Raw genomic sequence first — 15,109 nt, 5'->3', positions numbered from 1 at the left:
GCATTAGTGAACTACAGCCACACATGTCCGTAAAGCATCCGTCAAGTTGCCGTACTGACACCGGAGGTCCCATCCACTCCCATGTTAAAAAAAAAACGGAACGGTACTTCCGGTTTTAAACTTAAAGGGATACTTCACTTTCGGGCCGGGGACACATTTAAAAAAAATATTAAAAATAAATGAAAAAAGTTATGGAAAATTCATGGCCCCCTCACACATTAGTAGGACACTCTAATGCGTGAGGGGGCCATGAATTTTCCATAACTTTTTTCATTTATTTTTAATATTTTTTTTAAATGTGTCCCCGGCCCTAAAGTGAAGTATCCCTTTAACATGGGAGTGGATGGGACTTCCGGCGTCCGTACGGAAACTTGACGGACGCTTTAAGGACATGTGTGGCTGTACCCACTAACGCTCTGAATCAGGGCTAGAAGCAGCGCAGCTGCCCGCGTTGTGTGTGTGTGTGTGTGTGTGTGTGTGTGTGTGTATATATATATATATATATATGTATATATATATATGTATATGTATATATATATATATATATATATATATATATATATATATATATATATATATAAATTAAATGTGTGTGTGTGTGTGTGTGTGTGTGTGTGTGTGTGTGTGTGTGTGTGTGTGTGTGTGTGGTCGGTCGGTCGGTCTTTTCATAGATCTATTTCGCTACGATGGGTGTTACTACTGGCCCAGGGCGCTAGTAACAAACTGCTTCGTAGGCCAGCACTGCAGGGCTACGCCTCTCGCAGAAGTAGGAGGAGAGTAGGATACGCCATTCTGTCTCCCAAATGTAGTTTTAGCAGACACGTAACGCCGTGGACGTGGGAAGCGATTGCACGTTGGGCACAACCAGCTGCTACTAATGAGGGTAGAGCGTAGGTTTCACCGGGTCCCAGGCTCTTACGCAAGCTGCGTAGGCTTCGCATGAGCTGAAATCTACGTGGCTGCTATGGTACTGCGCAGATTGTGTGGACACACGTAAGACCCGTCGTAGAACCTGTGCAGATGCTCAACGCAGCATCTCTACGAATCTCTTTGGGAAACGCGGCCAATTGACCATTGCCATAATGAGGAGAGTGACAAAGCCAATTTTTCACTTTTTCCAAATATAAGCTGTTTCTCAGCGTTTTTGTGAACGGTCCTTGAAGACTATGGGATCTGTAGTCGTGGTTGCAGTCCCATAGCCCGGATGGACGGTGGGTGGAAATGAGGGGGTATGGACTGTATAGGCTAATGATAAGAATTGCAGTGCCAAAGTACTGCATATTTATCTACAGAGCAGAGCAAAACAAGGTCTTGTGTTTTTGTATTAGAAAAGTTGTCATGTTTGGAAATATAATTATTGTCTTGTTTTCTGTGGCTAGTGGATTTAATCACTGAGGTAAAAACATGGGGGAGAAGACAGCCCGGGGAAAGAACATTAAATGAATTAATCATGATCATAACTGTGGACATTTTGTTTACAAAACAGCAAGGTTCCATTCAATTTCATTGATTTAATAAACAAACTGAAGACACAAAGAGGAGGGGAAATGAATGGTGCTCACTCTGAAATGCTGTTTTAGGAAAGAATAACATTACCAGGTGATTACAGGTCCATACACACCAGGAGCAGGATAAATAAACAATGTCGGAAATGCATCTGCAGATAGATTTAGTGATGCCTCATTCATGCAGATTGATGCTTTTATTTAATTATTGAATTAATGACACAACATTAGTGGTTCTGTGTGTTTAATTACAGTAGGTGATGACTAATGCCTTGGTGCCTTTTGAAATGATGATGTGCTTCCCACTTATTTTTGTGTCACTCTTTAATAAATGTTGCTTTCACTTCACATCTCTCTCTCTCTCTCTCTCTCTCTCTCTCTCTCTCTCTCTCTCTCTCTCTCTCTCTCTCTCTCTCTCTCTCTCTCTCTCTTTCTCTCTCTCTCTCTCGCTCTCTCTCTCTCTCTCTCTCTCTCTCTCTCTCTAGCTCCAACAGTCGTGTCCTTCTCGTTCGACGTTGGAAACGGGCCCGTTGAGCTGTCGGTGCGTTCGGCCACGCCCCTGAACGACGACCAATGGCATCGCGTGATGGCCGAGCGGAACGTGAAAGAGGCGGTCCTGCAGTTAGACCTGACCTATCGGGTGACTCGCCCCGCCCCCCCACAGGGACACACGCGACTAGAGCTGTTCAGTCAGCTCTATGTGGGTAAGACACACACACACGCACGCACGTACGCACACACACCACACACACACACACACACACACACACACACACACACACACACACACACACACACACACACACACACACACACACACACACACACAAACACGCAGTCGCACACACATCATCACTAACAGCTAATCATAAATGTTCTCAGGTGGCACAGGGGTGAAATTTGAGTTACAAATGTTCGCTTAAAAATATATATATATTCAAATAATTGCACAAGTTTTCAAAAATAGCAGATCTACAAGCTCATCATGAAAATGTGTGCAAATCTTTGCAAAATAGCCAAAGTATATTGCATAACCCTGACTCCTACTGGCTGGGGCACTGGCTGTCAACATGTGATATGGGAGGAGTAGACGTAGGCATGACGTCCTCCCAATAGTGGCTCCTTACTGGCAGCTGAGGGAATTTGGGAATCGGCACACCGACTAAATTGGGAGAAAAGGGGAGGAAAAATAGGCTATTTGCTACTGTCAATTAAAAACCATATAGCCTACACACATAAAAACACAACTTAATTATTTTAAATTGGATGTTTTTTCTGCAGCACTGTGAGAGTTTGTGACTTAAACTAACTTCATTCACCAATGAAAATAATTAACAATCTAATCTCTCTCTCTCTCTCTCTGTCTGTCTCTGTCTCACACACACACACACACACACACACACACACACACACACACACACACACACACACACACACACACACACACACACACACACTTCCTCCTCTTATTACTCATCGCGGAGGTGATCGGCGTTCCTTATGACCCCGTGCTGTGTCTCCACACAAAGCCAATTTCCACATCATCACAAGTTCATAATAAAGTGCAGTGTGCACTGTCCTCCTCTCTTTTGTTCAAAAGAAGAACATGGACTGCCTGCCTACTCTACCTCATCTGTATGTGTGTGTAATGGCTCTTGTTTTGTGGGAGTTTCCTGTCAAAAGGAGATAGGAAGAGGCTCAAATGGAATCTATCACGCATGTGTGAACTGCATATGAAACAGCTCTACACTAGAGATACAGGAGGCAGAGAGAGAGACAAAACTCTTACACAGTATATCACCCTTATACATCATCTGTAATCCCTAATCCTTGTTGCCTGGGGAAGGGTTTTGGTGAAAGGAAGTGGCTTACATCTCACCCCTGCGCCCCAATCAAGTGTACACACCGGCTGTACATCACATCGCCCCAAAAATCGATTCTCCGGTTGCCGGTGGGGGGTTATAAAACGACTACGTTTGAATGAATTTCATGAATTACCCAAGGGCTAAACTAAATTATATTAAAGCAATGGCTCCCAAACTGGGGTCCTTCAGGGTATTCCAGGGAGGAACAACCACCTTACCCCTTTTATACTTCAAGCTTGCCATGTAACACGTTGTGAGCTTGTTGATCTGCTTTTTTCCAAAGAAATTTGAAAATTGTGAACACAAATCTTCTCTCATGGGGGTCCCTGGCACTGAATATTTTGAGACGGGGGCCAAATACATGAAAATGTTTGAGAACCACCCTCATTTATCAACGCAGCGTATAAACCGGCGTATATTTTTCCATATATTCGGCCGTACACCAACGTCGAAGTCACATTTATCAACGAATCCTACACAGCTGATCCGAGCCTACATTTGGTCCCAGGCTTGATAAATGTCACGGCTGGAACCTAGCGTCATTTAAATAACACGACCTTAAATATTCTCAAAACGCCCCGATTTTACGACATGAAGAAGGACCAGAATACGACCAAAGACATCAAAAGCCAATGAGAAAGAGTTTCCCCCGCCTGCCTCGCCACACACGCACACGCACACGCCCCCCCCTCTCTCTCTCTCTCTCTCTCTCTCTCTCTCACACACACACACACACACACACACACACACACACACACACACACACACACACGCCCGCCCAGCTGTGTTTTTCATGTATTGTAATCCGTACCGTAGCGGTACAATCTTTGTCACGTAGGCTTGTAGCCTACATGAATGACATATTATGATACCAATCACATCGCCATGAATGGAATACGTTTGTATATTAATTTATTTAACCCATACCGAGCAGTGCACAAGCAGTCATGTAGGATATTCCCCGTGAGACTCGGACGGGCGGCAGTGGTTTCGGTCCGCCACGTTAATAAGAGATTGGAGCGTCGGGTTTATATCCTTAACCCAGACAGGTTGTAGTCTTCAAAACTCTCTATGACATAACTCCATAACATAGGACAAGCTACTGTAAGTTTGTACACCTCACTGTCCATGAAAAGATCGTCGGCAGTCCCGACCGCGGGACTCCCGAGTCCCGACGCAAAAGCGCTCGTATATTTTGAAAATAGCAGATCTACAAGCTCACAACGCGTCGCGATGCAACCCGTTTTTGAGCTTGCAGATCTGCTATTTTAAAATAGCCAATGCAACTGAATGACTGTTAAAGCAGTTTGTTTAAATTACTTTATAAAATGTTATATTTTCACAGGGATTAATTATTAGTGTGTAGATATACATTTAGGAGTGGATTATGTGTCCAGATGCCTGTCAGACAGTTAGACAATTCTGCTCCGCAGGTCTAGAATGGAATAAACGGGCGCAGCCAACGTCAACAACTGGTCTCGACCAGACGTGAGATCTCAGCGTATGGTAGGATGAAGCCCACGTCAGGATATATTGATAAATGCCGAAAGGTGCGGTGATCTCGCCCTACGCCCATTATTTGGGCTGCACCGCGTTGATAAATGAGGGCCATGTTTAAAGTAGCCTATTCACTGCTCTGGGGTTAATTTGATCTGTGTTTTATCATCCTGCATGCTGTCATTCCAGCCACTAGCTTTCCTTTATGTTAGTCCTTTATGTTAATTTCTTTATGAATGAAAACTGTTTTGTGATTTTAATTTTCTGTGTCTTTGCATGACGGTCCTCTCTTTCTTTCTTTCTTTCTTTCTTTCTCTGTCCATTGTTTCTTTCTTCATGGGCCTGATGTCACCTTCATCTTCTCCTCACTGCATGTGTGTGTTTGTGACACTCGTGTCACAGGGAAACCTGCTGCACTCACCTGCCAAGACAGTAGGTGACATTCAATGTTTGTAATCAGAATGAACTCATCTCCAATCAGTACAATAAATGTACAGGAATTCATTCAATCATCTGAGGAGGAGAGTCTGTGTCTTAGAACCTGTTACTTTCTTCATCAAGGTCTGTGCATGTGTGCGTACGTGCGTGCGCTTGCTTGCCTGCTGTCCATTTAATCCAGCTGTGATTGAGGGTCTGAGTAAACAGGTGGTACAAATCTCCAGCCAATCAGGAACAAATCCATCCATTAACTGAAAAAATAAAAGACAAATCAGTTGTGAGTCTGGAAGTTGGATAAAGAAAAAATACACTAACAGCTTGGCCTCCCTGTCCAATATGCAATAGTATTTTAGCTGGGATTAGGATTTCCCTCTATGAAATAGCAAAAACATTATGCCAGACGTATCCTACTCAATCACTTGTTGTTAGACAACCAACTAGGTCTGTCCCTCTGTGTTATGGGAATGACATTGATCATGCAAAGAATCTTGCAGTGTTCTGCAATATTTTGTTGTTTGCTTGTTTGTTTGTTTGTCTGCCTGTTTGTTTCTCTTTCTTTCTTTCTTTCATTTTCCTAAACATTTTATGTAGGCTATACACTCATGCATGTAACATGCAGTTAGGTCCTCTAGATTGTTTAATTTGGCAATTACAAAAACTACACTCTAGAGATACTATATTTCAAATAAATGTAATATGTTTCTCCTATCTTCATAAAAAGATACAATATACCCCAATAAAGAAAGAAAGAAATAAATAGTTTTTTTTATCTTCCATAGACCTTAATTAATTTTGAACTTTTCTGTACTTTCAGCACCCTCTGCTGGCAAAACTAGAGTTGTGCTTCTTCTTTCTATGCACTTTGGTGTTGGGTTGTTAGACTTGAATGACCATAAGGCCAAAACCACAAAGAGCCTTAGAGGAATTATAGTATATAATGTAATATAATGTAATAATATATAGTATAATAAGCAAGTAAGCAACACTGCATGCACAATGCATGAACTATTATCCTTATTAGCCTAACCATGCTGTGTGTGTGTGTGTGTGTGTGTGTGTGTGTGTGTGTGTGTGTGTGTGTGTGTGTGTGTGTGTGTGTGTGTGTGTGTGTGTGTGTGTGTGTGTGTGTGTGTGTGTGTGTGTGTGTGTGTGTGTGTGTGTGTTTTTTGCTGTTCATTACAACACATCATTCATTAGGTGGTTTTAATTAGGGAATAAATCTGATAGGTTGAAGGTTGTTTGGAGAACAACATCACCGTGGAAACCATTAGCATGACTATGGTGCTTTCCTCAAGGCAATAGAACCCCACGACAGAATAACAAATCACACTCGTATCTCCATATTCTTTTCATTTTTTAATGTTTTTTTGATAAATCAACGCCTATGTTATACTAGCAGATATAATAGCAGATGTAGAACCTCACAACCTCACTTAATTGTGAGCAGTATGTTTGCTATTTTTGAAACATTTTGAAAAATAAGTAAACGTTTTGGACATACGAGGTTTCTGCCCGACAGCGACAAATTATGAACTATTATTCTTATTAGCCTAACCATGTTGTATGTCCGGCCTCTCTGTCCCTGTCTCTGTCTCTGTCTCTGTCTCTGTCTCTGTCTCTAGGTGCGGCAGGGGGTCAGAGGGGGTTCTTGGGTTGTATCCGCGCTCTGAGGATGAACGGCGTGACCCTGGACCTTGAGGAGAGGGCAAAGGTGACGCCGGGGGTCAAGCCTGGCTGTCAGGGTCACTGTACCAGTTATGGGATGTACTGTCAGAACGGAGGGAAGTGTGTGGAGAAGTACAACGGCTACTCCTGTGACTGTACCTCCACAGCCTACGATGGACCCTTCTGCACCCGAGGTGACAGCTGGCACACCATCATGCAAATCTATAATAGTTGCTGACGGGTGGAAAGATTTAAATAAAAAATTTTGACAAAACAAGACCAAAAAAAATTAATCGTGCCACGCTGTGACGCGTTTTTTGCTTGTAGATCTGCTAGTTTTGGCACTTAAAATGTGTAGCACTGCAGTAATAGGGCATTAATTTACAGAAAAACATAAAAAGTTCAAATAAGTGGTTTCTGCCAGTCAGCAAGGTTATTACAAACGGTTCAAATTTGGACAATCAGAGCTGCCTTTGGATGGCTGTATAGCCATACAAAAAAACATTAAACCTCAGGAACTATTAGCCTACTCGATTAATCCGACCCTTCCCTAGTTCCTGTGTGGTATAAATCTCATGACACATCCCAGATGCTGGTTGAGCATTAGACACACATGGGTGAACACATAATCTCCCCTTTGCCTTTTGCTTGGCAGAGTTAATAAGCGTGTTTATTCGTGTTGCGAGTGCTACAGTTCAACTTCAATCCTATAAAGGACACTTTACTGCAAGAGAAATTGACAAGATCAGGACTAATGGCATCTGCACTGTGCAGTCCAGATTTTAGCCGCAGACAGACAGACCCTACCCCTTGGAACCCCCTCAAGGACCTCAGGGGTCCCCAGACCCCACTTTGAGAACCGCTGTTCTAGATGGATCGCCCCAAAGGAGCCACGTAAAAATGTATCTAAATACATATATATAGAAAGGCTTAATGTTCCGCACCAGCAGTCAGGAATGATATATTCATTCTTTTGAGTAAAGGTCCTTACACACCGGGGCGATTTTTTTCATGCGAATAATACGTTTTTTTTTTAAACCTTATAAAGTCAATGCAAGCTTACATTGAGCGAAAAAGCGAAAAAGCGAAGCGAAAAAGCGTCTTTTAATTATTCGAAACGAGTCCGAATTTTGCGTATATTTGCATATTTGCCGGTGTGTAACCGCCTTAAGGATTTAAAACAAGAAGGGCCAGAGCTGCCTGGCACCAGTAACTTTTGATCACAAATATTGTAGTGTTACATTAGTGTTTCATTATGTTATACTCATGGACGGTACGATGTATGTGAAGTACAAAATGTGTGATTAATCTTGGTTTTCCTGAACATCCTGAATAGCGTTGACATCATCCGCATGCCTTGTGTGATTCAGTTCTTGTAGATCTGGAGCCGGTGTTTGCATTGTGATCGTTTTGTACTATATATTCTAAAAACAGCTTGCCTGGATGCTTCCAGTGGGTTTCTGTTTTTTAAAAGCGACTAAACCACCCTTTGGCTCAGACTTTACCAGTTGTACAGTTGTTGCAGTGCAAATTAGGTTGACATTATTCGCCTCCACAGCCATTTCAAACGGCGCTGTCGGGAACACGTAATTGTCAGGATTACAACTGGAAGATCTCAGTTCGAGTGGGGGGTTTATTGGATGACAGCCCACTGTGATTCTCTCTGCTCCCCGAATGTCCTTTCATCCTTTTTCACCGAGCCTGCTTTTAAATCGCTGGGGCTTTATGATAAAAGGTATTGACGAGGGCGTGATATTATGCTTACCCGCCAATTGTCCCTGACTGGAACACATTCTCTGAATACCAAGTACATGCTGATGAGGAGAGAGAGAGAGAGAGAGAGAGAGTTGGCTGCCGTCAAGAGGCTTCTGAGAAGTGAAGGGGAGCAGTTTATTTTGTGAAAGGTGGAGATGAGATGTCACACAGTTCAACTCCACGTCGCTCCTCTCCGTGTTTCTACCTCTTCCCTCCTCCGTTATTTATTTTAATCTTCCTCTGCTCACCCTCTCCTCCATAATTGCAGTTGATTTCCATTGTATTCATATTTAAACTCTGTTCAGTAGAAACACTACTGTTGTTATACCATGATTTATTCATCCTTGGCATCACACAGCGAGAATGCAAAAAGTCCCATGTGTAGTTTTTCCTTCTGCTCCAAAAATAAAGAATTAAAAGGAAATCCGCCACTGGCGCGCGCACACGCACACACGCGCGCACACACACACACACACACACACACACACACACACACACACACACACACACACACACACACACACACACACACACACACACAGGGTGCTGTAGATGCAGGCTTTAGATCTCAGAGGATTTTCTCTCTTAGAACTGTGAAATTTACATTTTTTAAGTTTTTCCTCTTTTACATTTGTGAGAGAACCATTTGTTCTGTTTCCTGTTGTCAGAGTACTTGGAGTCCAGTGTATGACGTTAGTGAGTTATGACACACATACTTGCCTAAGAATGACAATTTGTGCCATCATCAGTACTGTTGATGTCAGACATGTCCAGATCCCCTATATTAGGGCATTAACAGAATAATCGAATATTCGACTATCAAACCACTATTCGACCACTGTACATCAAAGTCGATTATTACATTTTTCAGTGGCTTTTCTACAGCAGACACGCAGCTGTGAGCTCTGGTGTTGGTAGTTTTCCTAATCCATTCTTGGTTGATTGTTGTCAAATCATTTCATACTGTATGTGAGGTTGTGCCTAGGGCTGTCCTCTAAAAGTCGACGCTTCGGGCGAGGAGCCTGACATCGACTCCCATTCCTTGAGTGGAGTCGTCAATGCCATTGCCTTTTTTAATAATCAAATCGATTAATAGAATATTCGAATACTTATAGGTCGAATAAGTCGAATGCTAAAAATCACTATTCGTGAATGCCCTAGTGTATATGTATATTTGGCCATAATCTGGGCACATAGAGAGACAAATCCACAAACAAATAACTTAAATTAAAGAGCAATGCTGATCAAGAACAGTGTTGTTCAGAGTTATTATTTGGCAAAAATGGTCTTCCATACCCACATGTACTTCAGTAAGGCACTTAACACCCGATTGCTCTCTCTGGAGTTGCAAATGGGATAAGGCTATGCTGGTGATGGTTGGTGTAAAGGGCAGTGCTAACAAATCAGGAATCATTTGCTTTGGGCGAAACCTTTTCCTTTATAAATGAAGATTAAAAAGCTAACGCTGACCAAGCTAGCATAACGTTCCAGCAGAGGAACAACAGTCAAGTTTTTGTTTCAAGCCAATTTTGTACACCACCAGGCGGAAATTGGTGGAACTGCAGAAAACAGACTCTTTCTCAAGGTTTTCCTGTAGTCTTCTGGGTTTTCGGAAAGTTGAAGAATTCTTGTAGAATCCAATTGGCACTTGCAGTCGCAAGCCTGTTTGAGGGCCTTCTACGGCTTGGGTTTCCGTCTGTACCGTGTAACCGCCTGTATTTGGACCAGGCCTTCTCCAGTTTTCAGGGAGCAACACCGTTGGTAGAAAGCTCCTTGTCGCTATCTGTGGACCACACACGTGGGGGAAAATCGACCTACTTGTGGATTTTGCGGTCGACAAGCACTGACATTTTGCACCTTAATCCCATGTACAATGCACTGACTTTTGTATTTTTGTGTGTTTTTCTAGCATCTTAACTAACATTCATAAGTATATCATGCACAGTATACACCTGCTGCTATGCTCACTCACCTTATATCTTATCTCAGTGTAAATATGTAGATCATTTGTTTGTTTTCTTTGATTGATCAATAACAATATGATGGGAACTATGCACGAAAACAAATTTCACCCACTTTTTCATTCTGTAAACCTATGATGTGACAACAAAGATTATTCTGATTCTGATTCTGGACTCACGTGCCTCAGCTTGGGTATCCATTATCCTCATGAATTAAGTGTTCAGGGCAGCTGTTTGATCTGGAACTCAATGTTCCTGTTCTCCTTCCTGGTTGTGGGGATAAACATGGGAGACTCCAGGTATTATGTACATCCTAATGATGTCCTTACTGGGCGAGACGTTTGTTAAATAAAGCATGGGCAGCATTATACTGTGTGTACAACCAGCTGGTGCATGATTTTATGCTCAATGCATCCATTTTTGATTTTGTTTTACGTCTCACATGAGCTGCTTCATCCTCTGACTTTGCCCATGAGGAATCCCCACCCCGACTTTGGTAAGTAACCCCTAACCAGAAACACAATTCCTGGAGCTTCGTCTAGAATAATACCATTGGTCAAAGAAAAATCACACCCTGTGTGAAGTGGGCGGTGTCTTCCTAGCTAACCACAAAGTAGCTAATCACAATACTGAATGGAGTCGATCAATCATGTACAAAAGATAAATACATTTATTGAAACACTCTTTATGATGGACAAAACCATAACTTAAAAAAAACCAATTTATGGTTTTTTTTAAGTTATGGTTGCTTATATAGGGCTATGCACATGTGTCATGTGACACTGGCCAATCACAGTCCTGAATAGATTGTGATTGGCCAATCACAGCACAGGATAATTGTACAAATTTCCAAACCTCACTTTTAGGGGCGGTTTCACTGCCCAAGATATTTGTACATTTTTCCAAATCTCACTTATAGGGGCGGTTTCACCGCCCAAGAATAGCTTCCTATAAAGAAAACATCACATGGATGCACCTGGGACGTATCATCAGTGTTGTAGCCTGGGGTCATAGGGTGTTTCGGGTCTCGCAACAACATACACCCTCGCCCAGGTGACCCAGCCGGGGTTGATCAAGCCCCGACTTACGTCCCAGAAGCTACCCACGGTCAGTCCTCTTAGGGAAAGACAGGGCCCCTCAGTCCGCCTTTCCGGAACTACTCTGCCAGGATTGGGGGAGGCTCTGGCACGTGGAGGGACTAGGCTCTGTGGATGGCCTCCTGGCAGGGTTAGGTTTACGCGCAGGTCCTGGACCAGACTTCCCCCCGATTTCCTTCTGGCGTGATGATTTATTGGGCCGTGGTGGTACTGCAGGCTTCACTTGTGGCTTGCTTGAATGGCCCTCCTAAAGGCCTCACCGTGGATTTGTTGAGCTTCTTCCTCACGGAAGACTCAGGCGGGGGCGCTAACCCATACTGCTCCCGGATGCCATCTACATTCCGGCTGTCAACCGTCTCTCCAGTGGTCACCAAACTATTCCTGGTTGTCATGTAGTCTAATTCTTATGAGCCACTATAAATAGAATCACTAACCATAAAGAAAACATCACATGGATGCACCTGGGACGTATCATCATCATTCCATATCCACTAAAATATGCATCTTCAACAGGGGGTTCTCAGAGTTCCCCCCTCAGAGAGATGCCAAATAGTTGTGTTGTTGTAGGAATTATTATTGTCTCCGCCAGTATGGTGGACAGTATGTTTTCGTTCGATATTTCCGTGTGTGTGTCCGTCTCAGCCAGGCTAACATTGGTCAAGCTTCACGTGACACGTGACAATATGTTGTCACCAATGCTTTGATTGGCTAGCGAGACGCATGATGATTGGAAGCTCACTTCAAAAAATATGAATGTTTTTTGAAGTGAGCTTCCATCAGCCAAGCTAACATTGGTCAAGTGACACGTGACAATATGTAATATAAATAGGTAAGACAGGATTAATCAGGAACAGTACTGGCGGAGACCTGTGCTCCGAGGAGCACATTTTCTAGTTATATATGTTTTAAATATCTCTTACGGAATCCGAACCCAAAGTAATAATAATAATAATAATAAACTTTATTTGTATAGCACCTTTCATGACATGAAATGCAGCTCAAAGTGCTTTACAGAGCAAGAATACAATTACAGTTAGAACCAATTTAACAATAAAGCAAACAAAAATAAAATAAAATAAAATAAAAGCAAAATATCCACACTTCACACAATTGCCAATATTACATGTGTACCTTAGTAATATATCTTCACACAATTGTCAATATTACACCTTAGTAATATATTTTCACCATGTTTACCACGTGTGGACTAGCCCAGGGGATCTGCTAACTTATCACATCCAAACCACACACCGTACACCCCTGAGAATGATATCGGGGTTATACAAGATATATAGACTAAGCATAGACAAAAGGATCTGCCCTGGAGGGTCCACCACGTGTCGACGTGCCCCAGAGGATAATTCACTGAATCCTCCGGATGGAGTTATCAGACTCTTGTCTTTTAACTATGCACTTATCTATGCACAACTACAACACAAATGAATATAACTTAAATGTAGTGGCCACTGTCCTCTACAACACAGCTAAAGAAATATCCACACTTCACACAATTGCCAATATTACATGTGTACCTTAGTAATATATCTTCACACAATTGTCAATATTACACCTTAGTAATATATTTTCACCATGTTTACCACGTGTGGACTAGCCCAGGGGATCTGCTAACTTATCACATCCAAACGTGACCCATTGCTCCTCCTCCTGGTCCTCTCAACGGTCCTCCTCCCCTCCTGTCGCTGGGGAGATTGCCGCTTCGACCCCCTCCACCCATGAAGTCATCATCTCTGAAGCCTCTGTCATCCTTGCGGTACCCTGTTCCTCCTACCCTCCTGTCATCGTGGTGACTGCCACCTCGGCCACGCCCACCCATGAAGTCTTCATCTCTAAAGCCATCCTTACGGAATCCGAACCCTCCTCCCGTCTTCCTCCCGCCCACGTCATCAAACTCTACATAACAATATCCTTTGAACTTATCTGTCTCTTTGTCTCTGACCAGCCGGACGCTGCAGGTGCTGAGCTGTGTGAAGATGACGTCTATGTCTTCTTGGACAGTGTTAAAGGGCAAGTTGCCAACATACGCTGTAAATGGGGCACGCTCCTCATCGGAAGGCTCTCTGAAGTCCGACGGTCCTCCGCGCTGAGGAGCTCCGTCTCTAAAGTGACCCATTGCTCCTCCTTCTGGTCCTCTCAACGGTCCTCCTCCCCTCCTGTCGCTGGGGAGATTGCCGCTTTGACCCCCTCCACCCATGAAGTTGTCGTCTCTGACGTTGCAGTACCCTGTTCCTCCGACCCTCTTGTCATCGTGGTGACTGCCACCTCGGCCACGCCCACCCATTAAGTAGTCCTCTTTAAAGACATCCTTAGGGAATCCGAACCCTCCTGTCGTCTCCTGTCGTCGTTTCTCAGCGATGTCCACCCTAAGAGATCGATCCCCTAGCTTAGCGCCGTCATACTTCAGAGCTTTTATTAAAGAGTCCACGTCATCAAACTCTACATAACCATATCCTTTGAACTTATCTGTCTCTTTGACTCTGACCAGCCGGACGCTGCGGATGCTGAGAGTTGAGAAGATGGCGTCTATGTCTCCTTGGACAGTGTTAAAGGGCAAGTTGCCAACATACGCTGTGTATGGAGGCTCTACAGGAAGCTCCTTCTGCTTCCTGGGGGCACAAGGACCCGCCCCTCCACGGGGCCATCTTCCATTAAAACTCCCATGAGCTCGGTCCTGGTCATAGTAGTTGTCGAAGTCTGCCTCGTTTACATGGTGCTGTCCATCTTGCTTTTGTCCATCTTCACCTCTAGCACTGCAATTCCAATGCCTATGGTTATCCTTCATGGAACTCATCAGCACATTCAAACTAGTGATAGTAACAACTTTATGAAATGGACCAGAATGGTTTGGCCAATTTGTTTTATCAAAGGTTTTCTTGGGAATACCCCATCAGCGGTGATTAAATAGTCTCCAATCAAAGCTCTACACCCGTGACCTGGTATAAAAATAATGTGTTTCATAGTGAGACGTCATCAGCCGTGCCCAAATACTGTGTCAACCCTGTCGGGAATCACGTTGTCATGGTTATTAGCAACAGTGCTAACAGCAGTGATGTTGTGCTAGTGGCGTAATATGTTGTGCTAATGGCGTAACTCACGTCGAGCAAGTGGTAACAGGAGGGCTTTGGAATTGCCACTCGGCTGTGGTGGAAGGCAAAGCTGCTTTCATCTCAGGCTACGCATCCTTGCTCTCCCTCATCTTCCTTGCTAACTGAGACTTGGATCAGACCAGAAAACACTGCTACGCCCGCAGCTCTGTCAGATGTGTACTCTTTCTCTCACAATCCCAGAGCCGTGCGGACAGGTGGTGG

General features: G+C 43.5%; 1 protein-coding gene across 1 annotated transcript; it reads right to left on the bottom strand.

The window, feature by feature from the left end:
- Window positions 1–13,416: 13,416 nt before the first annotated feature.
- On the bottom strand, window positions 13,417–14,583 carry LOC308077533 (eukaryotic translation initiation factor 4H-like; the record flags this gene model as incomplete). Its single annotated transcript, XM_080418283.1, has 1 exon — window positions 13,417–14,583. One exon carries the CDS (start codon window positions 14,581–14,583, stop codon window positions 13,417–13,419), a length of 1,167 nt encoding a protein of 388 aa, XP_080274409.1.
- Between the last annotated feature and the right edge of the window lie 526 nt (window positions 14,584–15,109).

This window comes from Gymnoscopelus braueri, assembly GCF_963280865.1.
Source record: "Gymnoscopelus braueri genome assembly, chromosome: 21".
NCBI classification, from domain to species: domain Eukaryota; kingdom Metazoa; phylum Chordata; class Actinopteri; order Myctophiformes; family Myctophidae; genus Gymnoscopelus; species Gymnoscopelus braueri.
The sequence above is the reverse complement of the archived record's forward strand: the minus strand, read 5'-3'. Positions and strand labels throughout refer to the sequence as shown.